The sequence below is a fragment of the Rhinoderma darwinii genome, chromosome 6, assembly GCF_050947455.1.
Source record: "Rhinoderma darwinii isolate aRhiDar2 chromosome 6, aRhiDar2.hap1, whole genome shotgun sequence".
NCBI classification, from domain to species: Eukaryota; Metazoa; Chordata; class Amphibia; order Anura; family Rhinodermatidae; genus Rhinoderma; species Rhinoderma darwinii.
Window position 1 is genome coordinate 53,715,513 of NC_134692.1, and position 19,256 is coordinate 53,734,768.

Genomic DNA, 19,256 nt, shown 5'->3' on the forward strand with positions numbered 1-19,256 from the left:
AGCCAAAACCAGAATTCGGTCTAGGAAAGGAGACACTTTAAAGGGAACCTGTCACCAGCATTTCACCTATTGAACTTTCCTCACCACTCGCAGGCCACTGCTGTCAAAAGTTCATTGCCGTTATCCCCTCTCCTAAACACCTCCTCCGACCGTAAATAATGGTCTGCAAACATTCTGCGCCTTTTATGATAGTAATCCGGCAGTCGCGTTCGTTCCTCTTATTATGCCCGCCCACTGCCGAAAACTGGCCCACCCTGAATGTCAAAATCTCATCTGAGATAGCCTGTCATGTATGGTCCGATACCCTTCCCTGTTTCGTCCGGGCCTCAACTCTAGTTACTCCGCATGCGCCACTATGGTGTCCTGTTGTGTGCACGCACCAGAACAGGACATCGATGCGCAACCGCAGGATTTCGTGTGTGCTGGGGGAGGCGAGGAGCTGTCAATCAAAAGTAAGGAGGTGGGGTTAACTCGGAGAGGCTTGAGGAATGAAGATATGAGTCATTTCGAACGAAGATACGACTCTTTTATGTTCATTAGCATACGGTGCGGGAACACTAAAAAACTGAATACTAAAGGTACAGAGCCAACTTAGGAGGTAATTATAGGTTACATAAAAATGATTTTTCACCCACTTCCACCTGGTATTGCTGGTTTAATAGGAGAAATGCTGGTGACAGGTTCCCTTTAAGGCCTTTCTTTATATATTTATTCTGTTTAGGTTCCATTTTTGGATTTGACTTGGAAAATACATGAAAAATCTCCAGCAAATCTGCACTGTGAAGGACTAATACGTCTATTTTAAGGATCCATATTACAGCCGTTTACAAATACGCTCGTGTGAAATAGGCCTGAATATGAAAATGTACCATTGTGTTTGATAATGTCATTATTTTAGAACATTGAGGTGAATGAAGTAACCGTTAAATTGTGACGGCACTGTTCATGGTTGAAGCCATTCAAATGAATAATCTATTTATAACAACACTGGTGTAGAGTTGTAAATTAACTAGCAGTATTGATTCCGCACTGTGACTGAATTAATAAATGTACCTAAACTCATTACTCTGTAATCCCCTGGGGTCTTTCATGTGGAATGCAGGTCATGAAGAGAAACTTGTGAACCTGATAGAATGCCCTCTATTTCTCAAGGTTTTTTTATTTTTTTATTTCATTAAAACCACATTTTATTTCTTAATGTCTAGGTTAATACACGTATACAAATAATCGGAATATAATTAAAATGAAATTATTGTAAACAGTGGAGAACCATGTGGTATATTACAGTGTAACTAAATAAGTTTTAGGCTTGATTCGCACATGTCACGGTACATTTACGTGCGATTTTTCATGCAGCCTAAAACGCCAGACAAAATCCCTGTGTGAAGAAGGCCTTAGGGTATATTCAGACATTGTAGTTGAGGTGTGGTTAAATCCGCATTAAAAAAAAAAAACGCATCCAAAAAATACATGTGTTTTTATAACGATTTGGTGTGTTTTTTTTAATTCGCTTTTTAATCGCAATTTGAGGGAAAAATGCACAAAATTTCAGAAAAAACACATGCAGTTTCTGGATTTGTTTTTATAATTAGTTTTAACCTCAACTGTATTGTCTAAATAGGGGAGTGTGACACTATCAACATGAACACTGTGGCACTTTATAGGGGCACTATCTACATGGACACTATCTACCTGGGCACTGTGGCACTACCTACAAAGGCACTTGCAGTTTATATGTGGGCACTGGCATTTGAGGCAGCTTTGGGGACATTATACTGTATAAGGGCAGCTAGGGAGAATTATACTGTATGGGGGCATCTGTGTTGGCTTTATACTGTATGGGTACATCTATGGGGGCATTATACTGTATTGTGGCAGCTAGAGGGCATTATACTGTGTGGGGGAAGCTATTTGGCATTATACACTGTGGGAGGCACTATGGGAGCATGATACTGTGTGGGCTGAACTGGGTGTTTATGGGTGGGGATTGGGCGGGATTAGAGGTGTGGCTTAAAAGAAAAAAAAATTGACGCCGCATCGGTTGTTCCTCTCTGTGATACTTGAAAGTTGGGAGGTATGCTACTACCAATGGTCCATAATCGTGGGCGATGCCAAAAGCATACCTAGAGTCAGTGTAAATGTCGGCCGTCTTAACTTTTGCCAGGTTACAAGCCTCAGCGAGCACCTCCAGCTCCGCTCCTTGAGATGAACAAGAAGGTGGGAGTGGTCTTTGGATGATTAACCTCGTGCATCATAACTACCATGTATCCTACCTTGTACATACTGTTTTTGATGAAGTATCTCTACATTACAAACTTACATTGGAAACCCATGTTACATATAGATAGACTATTTCAAAAGGGTGGATTCTTATTTTTCCACATTCATCTGATAATTCAGAACACTTGTAAATCCCACCCCCATCAGGCCTGATTAATACCACAAACAAACAAAAATTATTTGACTAAAATCTGGCATAGAACTAACAATATTCAGGCAATTTTCACCTTCTTCCGATATAAAGCTGTAAAGACTCATTTGTGAGTGAGTGTCATCACCTCGGCCTCCTGTGCAGATTTGCTGGAGGGGAGTGATCTCTTACACAATACCTCATATTGAGTAATGACTACAGTACAGCATACTTACTGCCATATTTACTGTTCTGGAAGGACCTGGAACCATCTACACAGAAAAACTGAAAATCTGGGTTACTCTCTTACACATTTTGTAGACCTCCTAGCTATAAATGTATTAATTCAAAACAAAATTGTGCGTTGTCACTGAGACGTGCCTGATCAGTCCCATCACTACTCCCCCCTTTTTGGACTCTGCGTAAGTAATGTATCAGGGTACAAAACAACATATCTCAACATATTGAGGTTGGCCACTCTATCCGGGGGCACCAGTTTAGCCTGAACAAAAGTGACTTTCACCTGACAAAACTGCTAAGTTAATTACTGCAAACCAGTAAAACGTAAACTGTGTGTGGGAGTAGGAAACAGTAGGGGTACATACATTTTCAAGACCCCGTGTCTCACAATATCTGTATTTTAATTCATTTGAATTACCTTCAAAACATGACAACGTCAAATCATATCATAACATATGAATTTGTAACATAGCGCCACACATTCCAGCAGTCCATATTTTGTAACTTGTTTCTTTTATGCAGCTGCAATATTTTACTCTCTGCGTACGTACGCACGCACAACGCATGTGCAAAAATAAAACACACTCCTTTGCACAGAGGAATATCAACACGGGAGGGAGGTCACAGAACACCCCCTTTTTCTTCCTACTCCAGACCCTGCTTTGCTAGAAAAAAACCTCCTGAATGACATTTAGAACTCTAATTATTTAACCCCATACACAAGACACACTAAACATTTGACACAGTACCACTGTTAAGAATGACAGCATGCAATATAGATCTAAAAACAATGATATAGTGTGGCCACTGGTCTCATCAATCCATGTAATACCTGCTCAATGTATAAGCTTGTACCAGTCTGTTTTGTTTTTTTTTGTCCAGACTTTTCTTTGACGCACATGTTACATCACACATGTTCACACATCACACATTACACCAGTTCACATTACACTCCCCCCGTTCTGACCCACATTAGTCACTGCAATGTAACTGGCTGCTCCGTATTTTTCACTCTTTCTGTCAAAATCTACACCTGTATTCACATTGTCCTCACGCCAACTTACTTGTAACCACGTGTAATCAATTACACTGCCATTTTAAACTACACCTAGTTAACTGAGTTAACTCCTGGTCATTCAACAATCCCTTGTTCATCTCTCCACAAACCATTTTATTTATAACATACAAATAACCATCTTCCAGCCTTTTTAAACAATTTTTTTTTTTACAGTTTGTATAAACCTTTTTGCATTCATTTTCCTCCAATTTTCGACAAGATTCAACTCCCATCACTTTTAACATTCTTTACAATCACAGACTCAGCTCATTTTGCTCTTTCTACTATAATGATGGCCAGGACCAATGCCCCAAGGCTGTCCCGCATTTTTGTCTTACTTTCTCCTGACCCCATGGTCGGAGAGCAGTAGCGTAATTTCCGGCAAATTCCCCACCTCCAAACAGACCAGCCTCGTCTGTTGACAGATATTTCAGACTAGCCTATCTTACTAGTTTCGGACAAGGCTATCTTACCAATATGATATCAAAGTCGTTCCTCCAGACATTCTAGCAGTGGGGTATAGTTTTCTCTGATCTCTCACTGTTTTGAACATCAAGAACAGACAAAATGCTGCCAGTCAACAAATTGCAAGAGCAAATTCTTCAACACAATCGACATTCGTGAACCTCCGTTGATTCGATCAGGAGTTGGTCACATAAATTTCAAACGTCCACAAACCCGTCGTCTTTTTCAGTTATGCAAAACAATTGCTACCGGGGTATAGCTTTGATTCATACAGCCTGTGATGTAATTTGGTGATAATTTCTTTAGGGGCCCTTGGAGCAAACCAATACCAATCTCCTTCACTGTAATTTTTAGAGTAGGGGGAAAAAAGAAAGACACAGGCGCTCCTCTAAGGTAATATCGTTGTGGTGTATGGACAGGTAGACAGGAGAGTGTACAAACAAGAGGTTCTATATACACTCACCTCCTGTGGTTGTGCCATGTAGTTGGTACAACTCAATTTTGAAAAATGTTGAGTGCATGGACTTTTGTCCAGTTGGTTTGCAGTGTGCAGGCCTTCGGAGTGGGCATCGGTGGCTGGTAAGAACCAGTAGTATCCAATGGAAAGACCATTCCAAACAAAGTCCTACTACTGGTTCTTACCAGCCACCGATGCCCACTTCCTTGGCAGAAGTGCTGATGCTCTGTTCGGGAAATCCAGCGATAGGAAACCCCTGGACAATGACGTCGGCAGCAGTACTGGAGTCCCCGAGCAGAGCATCAGCTGATATTCTGACTGGGGACTCCAGCACTTTTGCCCACGTCACTGTCCATATATGAACAGTGACGTCGGCAGCAGTACTGGAGTCCCCGAGCAAAGCATCAGCTGAAGCTCTGCTTGGGGACTCCAGCACTTCTGCCTCTGTCACTGTCCAAATATGGACAATGTGATCGGCACCAGTGCTGGAGTCTCAGAGCAAAGCATCAGCTGATGCTCTGCCTGGGGACTCCAGCACTTCTGCCAAACGTCGGCAGCAGTACTGGTGTCCATGAGCAGAGCATCAGTTGATGCACTGCTCGGGGACTCCAGCCCTGCTCCTGACGTCACTGTCAATATATGGTCAGTGACAGTGACGTTGGCAGAAGTAATGTTCTCCGAGCAGCCCGGCTTCCTGGGATAACGTTTCATCTGTTGTGACTGCTACAGCCAATCACAGGCTGTAGAAGTCACATAGGCTGCAGCATCATCCCAGAGGGCCGGGCTGCAAAGAGACCAGAAGGATGTGTCGCTATGGCAATGCCAGTGAAGATAAGTATTGTTTTTTTTTTCTACTCTACTTTCTGCAGCTGCGATTCCGGACGAAAATCTACACCACAATTTGGTGCGGTCTTTCGGCCGGAAATTCCCTGCGGGTTCTAGGTCGGATGTGCTGTGTACTTTTACGCAGTGTATCCGAACTGTGTGAAGATACACACAAAGGCTGGATTCTCACCGGACGGAAATGCTGTGGAGAATCATGGGACTTGCAGCACCACAGCAGCTGAAAAGCCATATACTCTGCAAGTTAGCATGGGGGATTATCAGTACATTGTAATGCTGCCATCTGGTGGAATAAAGCAGTATTGTAATTATATGTTGGCTCTCAGCCTGCTGCCTAGACGACTAATGTATATCTCTAATCAGTCTTTATTCTTGTCTATTTGGAGTAACGTGTTTATTAGTCAAGTACAGCAGATTTGTCTGTTTTTCCCCCCTAGGATTAATGGACAGCTAGTTGCTTTGAAAGTCATCAGCATGAAAGCTGAGGAAGGCGTACCCTTTACTGCTATTCGAGAAGGTAATATTCATAATTTTTGACACCTGCATTTACTATACATGGTGAGTTTATATCATTGACTGCCGAGCAAGTCCGCCTCATCCTGAAACCTTTTTTATGTGCAGTTTTCCGCAGCGGACATTCCGGCCGAAAAACTGCACCGCAATTTCGTGCGTTTTTTCGTCTGGACTTCCCTGCAGTGCCCAGGGCGGATACACTGTGTGCTTTTATGCAAGGTATCCACCCTGTATGAACATACCCTTAGAGTCACTAAACCACCAGCATGCCGTTAAACAGCTGAGGTTTAGTCGTCCAAACCTGCCCAGGTTGAAACTGGCCGTTTAGGCAATATTTAGTGAAGTAACTTACACGTTGCTGAGAGTAGTCTGTACCAATGACAGTACACCTTACTTCACTGCCTGATGCCGCTCCCAGACTGATCTCAGTAACATGTTAGTTATTTTACAAACTATTGCTTGAACGTCGGTTTTGACCTTGGCCGCTTTGGAAGACTAAACTCAGAATGACATGCTGGTGGTTTAGTGGCAGGTTTCATTTAAAGCGGTTCTCCAATTAAGAAAAGCCATTTTCATATATCCTTTTAGGGAATTCTGCGTTAATGGGGGGGGGGGGGGGGGCGAGGGATTCCTGTTCGGGATCCTCATCTCTTTGCCAGAGTGGAGAGTGGTTTCTAAGTATCTCTTGCTCTGGAAGACTTGTCCTGTCCTGCATTACACACACAACCTATTGATAAGAATGGTCACTGTGTAATTCTTAGCTTCTCCTGTGGTGACGCTACAGGGAAATTGGACACTTACTGTCAGAATGCTGGGAGTTCCAGGAGGGGAACACTTTGTGATCTGCTTATTGTCAAGGGACCCTTCGGACATGTAGAAATTACAGTTTATATTTGTGTTTCTCCTCAGCATCTCTATTGAAGGGCCTGAAACATGCAAACATTGTCCTTTTGCATGACATCATTCAAACCAGAGAGACACTGACTTTCGTGTTCGAATATGTGGTGAGTGCTTTATATTTTAGTCTTTTGCCCTGTTTACCCTCATCCTTACATTGTTTACTTCCATGGCTAATAATAATAATAATAATAATAATAATAATAATGTGGTATTCATAGGGAATGTAATAGGGAATTCATCTGAGTAGATGATACAAAGTTCTACATTTCATGGACCTTGATACATTTTTCGAAAAAGGACCAGGGATGTTAGATTTAGTGTGCAATGAATGGAAATGTGTTAAAGAGTTGCTGAAAGAAAAAAGAAGACTATTCAGTAACATAGACGGTTTGTCCCAAACAAAACATTGATGACATTACAATCAGAGATAAAATTTTAATTTTCAATTTAAGCCGAAGGGGTGTAGGCACTTTGTAGAATATTCTAAACTATCATTGTAGTAATCGCTAAGGGTCCCACCTCCAGAACTCTGCCAATACTAAGTTGAGGATACTTTTTAAGATTTTACTGTATGAACTACATAGTTCTACAGCATTTATATTGTGAACACTGTCCAAAGAAGTCGTAATACATTGTTTCTGCTATAATAAAGATGTCCTATAGAGGGAGCTCATAGCACTCCAATAACAAGTAATGTCCATTCACATCAGATATACTGATAACAGGCAAACTGAGAGTAATTTGGGTCCTTGGTATTAGAACAATTGGGTTCCTTACCATCCACTATAGCCCTGATAAACTTGGTTTGACTTAATAAATTGCATTTGAACAGCACTTATCACTTGCATTTTCTTTTTTTGCACTTTAACTTTCAGGAGTGTTGTAATCGAGTATGATCCTTCTGGCCATTGGCCTTGGACACTGACAAAATGCCGAAATGATTAGACTACCCCATGTATGATTTTGTGATCTCTTCTATTTTAACAACTGTTATTTTTTCCCTGCAGCATACAGACCTGTCACAGTACATGGCACAGCACCCGGGTGGACTTCTGCCCTACAATGTTCGGGTAAGACGTTTATCTAAGGATGGTTTAACCAGAGGTGGATTACATATGGGTGCTTCTGGAATCAAATAATTTGCATCCAGCTTATATCTTTTCAAAAAATTATGAAAAAGACAAATATACGGTATTCAGTCACGTTAATATTTGTGGCTTATGATTTAAAAAATGTGCTGTTGAAAAAAAAAACATGCTCAGATAAAAAAAAATATTACTCAGGTAAGGGTTAGGAGACCATTGCCTTTTTTGAAATAGGCCTCCAGAATTGGTTTTGTTCAGGCAAGTGCCACAGAAACGCTAGCCATACACTAGAGATTTTGGATGACCGAAAAGACTGATTTAGGCCATTCCCGCCAATGGCTTTTCGTGACACAAATGATCGTGGCAGATGCCGATTGAAGGCAGATATCTGTGGAAGAGTCGATCTGCCATGTTATATTATTTCGCTTGTTGTCAGGTGCAGTCCCTGGAAAGTCGCTCCTGCCAAGCGATAGCTCTAAATCCCATCAATAGAAGCCCAAACAGGCCACAGATCAAGGCAGAGATCGTTTAGTGAGTTGTCATTTTAACATATAATATTGTCATCCAGAACGACATCTTTCACAGACAAGTGGTTCAGAAAATGGCCATCTGAAATTACTAATGTGTGGCCAGCTATAAAAAAAGAAATGCTTTCCATAGGAATGTATTAATTTTTTTGAATCGCTATTTTATTGGATATGTGATCAATTTTAAAAAGTAAAGCTACGTTCTCCTCCATAGAGTAATATAAAACGGCAATGGAAAAAAAAAAGTCTAGCTAGAAAAAGTCTCATTGTAGCCTTACCCAAAGATTGGATTTCAAGGTCACATGGAACAATCATTTATATGAAAATAAATGAATAGTAAATAATACATGGATAAAAAAATAACATTACTGATTCATATGTTTGAATTCATCAAATATATGAATATTTAATTTAAATCTATCATTATATCTATTATTGCCCACCAAAATATTTATAAATTCTAAGGTGGTTTACATAATAATTATAGGTAATCATATCAACAATTGCCCTGTGTAAATGAGAAAAACAGTAAGGGCTTGCCCACATGTAATGGAATTGCTGCAGAAAATTTCAGCAGCAATTCCATTGAAAGCAGCAGACATTCCGCTGCGGAAAAACCATTTCCAGTGTTTTTTAGTGCAGAAAATGGTGCGTATTTTGCTGCATTTTTCTCAATGCTGGGAGATGGTGACATCTCCTCTAAAAAACGCAGCAATTCAGTCCACTTTCCGCAGCAGGAATTGACATGCTGCGATACAAAAAATACGCACCGCAGGTAAATTTCTGGTTGGAATTTTTACGCTGCGTGTGGATTAGATTTGTAATATCTCACCCACATTCCGGCTACTGTATTCTGCTGTGTATTTTCCGTCTGCAATTCCAGACAGAAAATACGCAGCAATTACGCTACGTGTGGACAAACCCTTAGAAATATTGTCCATTGTTGATGAATTTGATTATTTATACATAAAATTGTGAATGATTTTCATGTCTAGAAAGTATTTCACACAAAATGAATATTGCAATCAGCACTACTCTTCCCACGTGGTATGGCGTTTGGATATATATTTAGGATGGGGTGATGGATATGCTCAGTACAAAAGCCTATAGAGGTCAATTCTCTCAACATCGGCACGAAGGCCGTTTCGTGTCGTATGTGACACTTCATACAGGTATGGTTGGCAGAGGCGTAGCTAGGTTCTCCAGCACCCGGGGCAAAGATTCAGTTTGGCGCCCCCCCCCCAACCTCTTTCCCGACATCTCCTTCCCCCTCGCCGTGTTTGTTTTCTCTACCAATCGACGTGTCATTTCTTTTTATGTAACGCGAGCATAAAATTATTTGTACATTTCACAAGCAATATGGTTCTATACACAACACAAGAACCAAGCTCGGTACATATATACAGCCCCAGAACAAATACAGCTCAATTTAGTGCAACCCCTGCCGTATAGGATTGTACAGCGTAAAACTACAGCTCCCAGCATGGCCCGAACAATGGTAAGGATATGCTGGGAGATGCCGTTTCACAAAAAATAAATCCTATCATAATCACACCACCCACCATCTCGCTGCAGATCATACAGTGACTACATTACTGATTAGAGGCAGAGTGAACATTTACATTAAGTGACTCACCGGTGACGTCTCAGATTCTAGTTCTTTTTCTCCATCCGGTCCAGACCTCTATGATGACTTCTCCCGGTCACAGCCCATTTCTGCAGTTTGCCGCTCATATGTCTTCAGCTTCTCACTTTTCCAACATTTCTGCACCTATAAATAAATATAAAGTTATCATTATACCACACACTATGCCCCTAAATATAATAGCGCCAAGCACTGCATCTCTAATTATAATAGCACCATACACCGTGTCCCACACACACACACACTGTGCCCCCTGTAGATAGTGCCTGCCATAGAGCCCCCTGTAGATAGTGCCTGCCATAGAGCCCCTGTAGATAGTGCCCCCATATAGACCACCCCTGTATATAGTGTCCCACAAATAACTCCCCCTATAGTGCTCTACAGATAGCCCACCCCCGTATATAGCCCCGTGTAGATATAGCCCACCCCTGTATATAGAGCTCTACAGATAGCCCAACCATGTATGTAGCCCCCCTGTAGATATAGCCCACCCCTGTAAATAGTGCTCCACATATAGTCCACCCCTGTATATAGTGTTTCACAGATAGCCCACCCCTGTATATAGCCCCACCTTGTACATATAGTCCACCCCTGTATATAGTGCTCCACTAGATAGTCCACCCCTGTATATAGTGCTCCACAGATAGCCCACCCCTGTATATACTATATACAAGGATGGGCTATCTGTGGAGCACTATATACAGGGGTGGACTATATGTACAAGGGGGCTATATAGAGGGGTGGGCTTTCTGTGGAGCACTATAGGGGGAGCTATTTGTGGGATACTATATACACGGGTGGGCTATATCTACAGGGGGACTATATACAGGGGTGGGCTATATCTACAGGGGGACTATATCTACAGGGGGACTATATCTACAGGGGGACTATATCTACAGGGGTGGGCTATCTACAGGGGTGGGCTATCTACAGGGGGACCATATCTACAGGGGGACCATATCTACAGGGGGACCATATCTACAGGGGGACCATATCTACAGGGCTGGGATATACACAGGGCTGGGATATACACAGGGCTGGGATATACACAGGGGGGCTATATCTACAGGGGTGGGCTATACATAGGGGGGCTATATACAGGGGGAATATATCTACAGGGGGCTATATCTACAGGGCTGGACTATATACAGGGCGACTATATCTACAGGGGGGGCTATATACTGGGGTGGGCTATCTATGGAGCACCATATACAGGGGTGGGCTATATCTACAGGGGGCTATATACTATATAGCCCACCCCTGTATATGGTGCTCTATAGACAGCCCACTCCAGTATATAGCCCCCCTGTAGATATAGTCCCCCTGTATATAGCCCCCCTGTAGATATAGTCCCCCTGTATATAGCCCAGCAGATATAGTCCCCATGTATATAGCCCAGCCCTGTAGATATAGCCCCCCTGTATATAGCGCCCCTGTAGATATAGTCCCCCTGTATATAGCCCCCCTGTAGATATAGTCCCCCTGTATATAGCCCCCCTGTAGATATAGTCCCCCTGTATATAGCCCAGCAGATATAGTCCTCCTGTATATAGCCCAGCCCTGTAGATATAGTCCCCCTGTATATAGCCCCCCTGTAGATATAGTCCCCCTGTATATAGCCCCCCTGTAGATATAGTCCCCCTGTATATAGCCCTGCAGTTATAGTCCCCCTGTATATAGCCCAGCCCTGTAGATATAGTCCCCCTGTATATAGCCCAGCACTGTAGATATAGTCCCCCTGTATATAGCCCAGCCCTGTAGATATAGTCCCCCTGTATATAGCCCAGCCCTGTAGATATAGTCCCCCTGTATATAGCCAGCCCTGTAGATATAGTCCCCCTGTATATAGCCCCCCTGTAGATATAGCCCCCCTGTAGATAGACAGCCCCCGTAGATATAGTCCCCCCCCGTAGATAAAGTCCCCCGTGTAGACAAAGTCCCCCGTGTAGACAAAGTCCCCCGTGTAGACAAAGTCCCCCCGCAGATACAGCCGCACTTCTATTACAATTTAAAAAAATAATAATTTCAAACTCTCCTTATTCCCGCTCCCACGCCGTCCGGCAGCCATGGAGACCTGCTCTCTTCTGCGTAGGTCTCCAGGGGGTTGAACACAGCGTCTATGAAAGGCGCTGATTGGCTGGGCAGGATAACTTTCCCTGTCAGTCAGTCAGTCAGCGCCTTTCATCGACGGAAGCGTCACTGGTACAAAAGGTACCAGTCGCTTCATTCGTGGAAAGGCGCTGAATGGCCGGGCACGGAACGTGCCTGGTCATTCATTGCTTCTAATTGTACCTGTGTCCTTGCGACACAGGTACAATTATAGTGCAGGAGGAGGTGGCGCTGGCGCCCCCCTCTGAACTGCGCCCGGGGCACATGCCCCGCTTGCCCCCCCCCCTAGCTACACCCCTGCGGTTGGGTTGACGTTGTAGAAAGGAGCTCTGCTAAAGACATACTATTGTGGTAGAGTAAATCTTCATAATGAAACATAAAAATAAAGATATGGTGAGTGCTGTATTTCTATTTTTTCACTACTTGGATGAACCTGGTAGCTGCTCCATTCCGGGGCACCGTGGGGGTGATGTGATCCCTACTCTGACTCCCTGAATCCTACAGCCTCTGCTGTAGTTTCTCAATGCATGTCTATGAGACTCACATCTGGGCTCTAACAGACTTGTATTGAGAGACTGACTTCTGGTCCCTTCAGGGACCCAATCGTAGCCTGGAATGGAGCGGCTACCTGTGAAATACAGCACTAGGTAAGCCATTACACCTGACCACATTGCACCTCATCACATTTTCAGATGTGCAAACTGGATATGGATTACAATAATAAATAATGAATTATTTACCTTTCAAAACCCCTGCTGCTCCTGTGCCATCTCGTGGTGTTTGCTTACAATGTAGTGGTCATGTGTGGAAATGACTCATCGTCAATGCGTTTTAAACAAATACTGGTGGGGGACATATAGAACCTAAGAAGCAGCAGGTGATAAGTAAGTAAATAATATTTTTATTAATTTTAACCCATATCCGGCTTACTTGGACATATCTTTTGAAAGTCTGGGAAACTCCTTTAACAATGTCCCCTTTTTCTTATTGGCAAAGCTTTTGTGTAGACAGAGCTTCAGTCATTTTATTATTAGACCATGTTATTTAATACACTTTCATATATATATATATATATATATATATATATATATATATATATATATATATATATCACACAAAAAAATGGTGACAGCACACTGCGAACACTAATGTCACCCAAATGGCTAAATATAAATAAATATGCATTACTGCTAAATCTACTGTACTTACAATAGGGAGGTTCTTAGTGCACGTTTTTGATAAAAAAGTGTTTGCCCACCAGCCACGTCAAGGCGTCATCCATAAGTGGGGACCTACTCTGCTCATACACCCAGAACTGGGACTAACCATACATATATCTCGGGATGGTAGGAACCAGCATTAAACTAATTAAAATCACCCAGGGCAGAATGGAAGGAGTGCAAGAACATATAAAATTTTAAGTTCATAAAAGCATGTTTTTTATTAGCGCCATCCATTATAATAAATTCTGTCCACATTCCCCCGAGCCCCTCTACCTAAGTTTGCATCTGAATTGGCCTGCTGGTGTTCATTAGGCTCTCTGACAAGTGAGAGTAGCCAACACCTCATTTTCAACAGTTAGACACAGTACAGTTGGGCACGTAGAGACTGTGGGCAATCATAACATTAACCTTAACCCTTTTTCTTCTAAGATCACAGAATACCGTGCACCACACCAATTGACACTCACCCCAAATGCCTCTGTGATTGCCCCAGAAGCCAAAGGTTCAAACATTTATATCCTGGAGGTTCCCGGGCTGCGTGATTTTCTCTTAAATTGAGAAAAATTCTTTTGACAGTATATTTTGACCAATTCCATTTAAATCCATCTGCGTTGATCATGGAATAGTTGTATAAAGTAAATTACAAAAGCCTGGTACTGACATGTTGTGTGTTACTGATTATAAACAGAACTATAGGGAAAGTCATTCTGTACTAGCTGAAGAGATTCTCCTTTTGATCTGAAACTTGTTATCTCCTCATGTAGCTCTTCATGTTCCAGTTGCTTAGAGGTCTGGCCTATATCCATCACCAGCACATCCTACATCGGGACCTAAAGCCGCAGAATCTTCTCATCAGCTACCTAGGGGAGCTCAAACTGGCTGACTTTGGTAAGTGCGGGCCTGATAAGACCATTTTGTGCACAGCAGCTGAAACAACAGGGGCTGTGGTTGCTAGTTTTATTTTATCAGGAACATGCTTTTGATGTGCAGTCTGCAATATACTGGGGCATACGACATGATTCTTATATCAAAGCAGCAATCTGTCATTAGTTTGTTTCTGGTCAACAGTAATTAGCCACAAAAATACTAAAAATGTGATATAAATCAGAGACAATATGGGATAATACACCCATTACTGTAAATTGTACTGAGATTACAAGTCACCTCGGAGATGGTATCAGACAGACTGCATTTATACCATTCAAAAGCTGTTATGAAAAAAAAACCTGCACATAGGCAATATATAAGGCATTTTCATATCTGTTTCTAAGGAAACCGGGTGACTTCCCGTGCCAGATCCTGGCTCCAAAGTACACATGTCATTTATGGCGCTCGCCTTCTCATATGGGGGAAGGATATTAGGGCCCCCTCAGTCTCCAGGCCCCGGGTGCAACTTTAACCTCTGCACCCCCTATAGTTACACCCTTGTGATAGCAATATTTCAGCCTAAAGGCAGATCTGCCTGGTTATTCAGTAATACATTCCCACTCTCCTATTACTGTATAACTGGGAATATTTGTCGTTCAAAATTCTAAGAAAGATTCCTGTGGACTCCTGTGTGAGTTGTAGTGATGGCAATATTGGTTGTTATCCTGCTTACTGTGGAACAGATCTAACTTAGTAACAACTGAAGTATGATAAGGCCCATGAGCAAGACATGTAAGTGCTCTTCCCATTTTTTGGAAAGGCGGAAATGGAGAGTAATTCTGCCATAATAATGCCCAAATATTAATGGAATCCTGTGCCTAAATAATACTACAATATTAAATAATAGTACCGTATAGTGACAACATAAAACGGTGGCTTTAATTGTACGGATGTTTTACGGTTCCATGTGTGAGAAGTATATTTAGTGCCAAAACACAATCCGATCCTATCATGACAATGCAGGAAAACCTTTTACACAAAATCTTTGGGATCGGTCTTTCTGGATTATTCTGACAGAATCCGATCTTTTTTTGGGTGCTAAATATGCGAATCTCACACAAGCCATAATACACCAGTATGAATAAAAGCATACAGTGACTAAATAATAGTGCCATACAATGCCTGACTACCAGTGCTGTAAAAGGGATAAATATTACCCCAGCTGGCATGATAATGTAATTCAGAATTACATGGTGAGAATGAGTTGATGAGAAACCTTTGATGGTAGAGAGGAAATTACCTTTTTTACCGTCTCCACAGATTTATCCTACTTAGGTATGTGAGAGGTTATAGATAATTATATGGTGTGTATATTTAAGTCCTGGACCACAAGGAGGACTAAAGTGACACAGTTTGATTATTTTGCATTTTACAACCTGGTCTATTGTTATATTCAGAGTAAGTTGGTACACTAATGAACGCAGTAAATGACACACACATACACACACACACACAGTACATACATGCACACACACAGTACATGTCACGATGCGGGGTGTGGACCCACTGGGCCGTACTGCGTAGCGGGATGGCAGCTGGCCAAACAGGTAAAGTACTGAGTCTATAGTTCAGAGAGGATACCTGAGGCAATGTAGACAGTAGGAAGGCAGGCACGGCTGGGACCAGGCGGCAGGTAGACATCAGGCGTGGCGTAACAGAACAGGCGTGGAATGCAGCACAACACGACAACAGCTCAGCACGGCACTAGATCAGGATAGCATGGGAACAGGATACAGGAACAGGGAACGCTAGGGAGCTGGGAGACACTAGGGGACCATTAGCATAATAAACTTTGGGTAACAAACAACGCACTGGCAAGGACCAAGAGGGCAGAGCCCCTTTTATAGCCCAGAGGATTCTGGGCTACATTGCAGACTTCCTGCAATTGTGCACGCACTGGCCCTTCAAGGCCGTGCACGGCCGCGCGCGCCCTCCATAGACAGTCTCGATATCCGGAAGTGAGTGCCGGCGCCTCACTGGAGGACGACGCTGCAAGCAACTCGGATGTCCATGGCCACGGCCGTTGAGGGGTAAGTCAGAACGACGGGCCGTGGCCATAGATGTTACAGTACACACACACACTACATACATACATACATACACACTACATACATACACACACACATACACACACTACATACATATATATATATATATATATATATATATATATATATATACACACACACACATATACAAACACACACATACAGACACATATACTCACATACACACACACACACACACACACGCATATACACACACACACACACACATATACACACACACACACACACACACACACACACACAGTACATACATGCACACACACACACACACACACATTACATGTCACGATGCGGGGTGTGGACCCACTGGGCCGTACTGCGTAGCGGGATGGCAGCTGGCCAAACAGGTAAACTACTGAGTCTATAGTTCAGAGAGGATACCTGAGGCAATGTAGACAGTAGCAAGGCAGGCACGGCTGGGACCAGGCGGCAGGTAGACATCAGGCGTGGCGTAACAGAACAGGCGTGGAACGCAGCACAACACGGCAACAGCTCAGCACGGCACTAGATCAGGATAGCATGGGAACAGGATACAGGAACAGGGAACGCTAGGGAGCTGGAAGACACTAGGGGACCTTCAAGGCCGTGCACGGCCGCGCGCGCCCTCCAGAGACAGTCTCGATATCCGGAAGTGAGTGCCGGCGCCTCACTGGAGGACGACGCTGCAAGCAACTCGGATGTCCATGGCCACGGCTGTTGAGGGGTAAGTCAGAACGACGGGCCTTGGCCATAGATGTTACAGTACATACACACACACACACACACACACACACTACATACATACATACACACACACTACATACACACACACACACACATATAATCTATAATGAACATAATTTAAAAACAAATCATGAAACGTATATATTTTTGCTTAGAAAAATTGGTCTCTCAGACAATATATAAATCTGTGAATTACATATTTTAACATGCTGTTTACATAGGTCTTGCCCGTGCTAAATCAATTCCCAGCCAAACATATTCCTCAGAAGTGGTCACCCTTTGGTACCGTCCACCGGATGTGCTTTTAGGTGCTACAGATTATTCATCTGACCTTGATATCTGGTAAGAACAAAATTCTTTTGTTCCCCCGTAAAGTCACAGAAGTTAAGTATCATTCACAGTATTGTATTTGAGTTTTGATTAAAACCTAAAAATTCATGGCTACATTGGTGTTGGATAATTCTGAATCGGCCATTCACAGCTTTCAGATGACTATTTAAGGACTACTATTTTCACTTGTAACATTGTGACTTGGAGAACGACCTAAAAAATTAAATATATATTTTTTATTCCGTGACCCCATTTACTTTTCTTCCTGCCAATCTCTGAAGACCTCAAAATTGTTCCTTATAGTCTACTACTGTATTACATGGCATGCTTGGACATAGAGAACTAAAAAAAAAGTAGATGAAAACTACTGATTATAAAATGTATGTAAACAGGAGGACAGGTGGGAATATACATTCACCCACATTTACAATGCTGTCTAATAGTTAAACAGCGTAAACTTAGACCACACAGGTGCAAAATGTGCCAAATTGACCACAATGGTGCATGCTGCATGATAAATTTTTCACTTCTTCCATGACCTGTTAGAAACATTTCTCTTTCTTATACCACTTTTAATTAAGCTATATTTGCATTGGAATTTTGTGTCAATTGTTTAGTGCATTTTTGGCGCACCATGCCACATTTTTAGGCCACATTTCCTTTCTAACAAGTCATACCCCTTTCCAGTGTAACCACGCGCCTTTTCTGCAACACCTTTATAAAGTGAGGTTCAAACATCAAAATTGTGCCAATCTACCCGATTTGACACAAAATTTGGGGCATTTTTTGACACTTTCTAGAGCCAGACACAATAGTAAATCTGCCCAAATATGTGCCAGTCATGCCATGCTCACATTTTTGTGCAAAATGTGCTTCCTTAATTGTAGACAATGGGACATGAATCTCTGGGGGCAATCTTCTCACTTGGGACAAAATCTTATAGTCTACAAACATCCCTTTGTATTAGGTATGCAATGTTCGTTCTTACATGTACTGAAGCACCCTCCTTTTTTTTAGAAAGTATACATGTGCAAAAGAGTTGAAGGCTACCACCGAGAAGCTTTAACAATGTGCAGTAAGATGGCATGTCATTCATAAATAAAAGGATAGGGATATGTATTGATGTATAAACCAAGCATATTACTCTACAATCAAAACTGCAGTTTCAAAATCCTATAACCACACAGAACGACGCTCTCTAGTTTTAAACACTGTATGGTTTGTGTGAACTTCATAGAAATGCTGGATACAGATTCAAGGGCAGGAGGAGATAGATCATGCATAGACACAAGGTGGTGAGGTGCAAAATGAAACAGAAGGCGAGGCATATAGTCTGAATCTAAATGATGTTCTGAGCTTTCCAGTGCATGCACTCCCTGCACATATGAGGTGTGCAAGAAGGATGAAAGATAACACAAACTGTTTTATCCTGGCAGGTGAAGGCACAGAATACAGAGCAGATGCATAGTGGTAAGGAAAGGAGCCATTTTAGTAACTCAGGTGTAAGGTGCCTTTTGCAGTTAACCCTCTTCATGCTTTTTATTGAAAGCGTTTATTATATAAGAATGCATTCGTCTGTGAAGGGTAATTTTAATTAAATGAAAATTGCGATGTATCTGCAAGATCTAGGGGAACGATAATAAAGCTATAAAACTGATTACAAATCCGATGCAATTTGATATAATATTTTTTCATGCATCAGTTGGCAAATTAGTTTAGATTAGTTACACAAA

At 42.3% G+C, this 19,256-nt stretch overlaps 1 protein-coding gene across 7 annotated transcripts in view; it reads left to right on the forward strand.

Moving 5' to 3' along the window:
• CDK15 (cyclin dependent kinase 15) overlaps window positions 1-19,256 on the forward strand; it is a 161,786-nt gene that overhangs the window by 56,725 nt on the left and 85,805 nt on the right. For all 7 annotated transcript variants that reach the window (XR_012849506.1, XR_012849507.1, XM_075829738.1 and 4 more), the window contains 5 exons: window positions 5,910-5,989; window positions 6,895-6,989; window positions 7,893-7,955; window positions 14,239-14,362; window positions 17,415-17,535. Coding sequence is in view for 5 of the 7 variants with exons in the window: in XM_075829738.1 (XP_075685853.1) it covers window positions 5,910-5,989; window positions 6,895-6,989; window positions 7,893-7,955; window positions 14,239-14,362; window positions 17,415-17,535 (483 nt within the window). In the remaining 2 variants the exon portion in view is untranslated. The remainder of the gene's footprint in view (window positions 1-5,909; window positions 5,990-6,894; window positions 6,990-7,892; window positions 7,956-14,238; window positions 14,363-17,414; window positions 17,536-19,256) is intronic.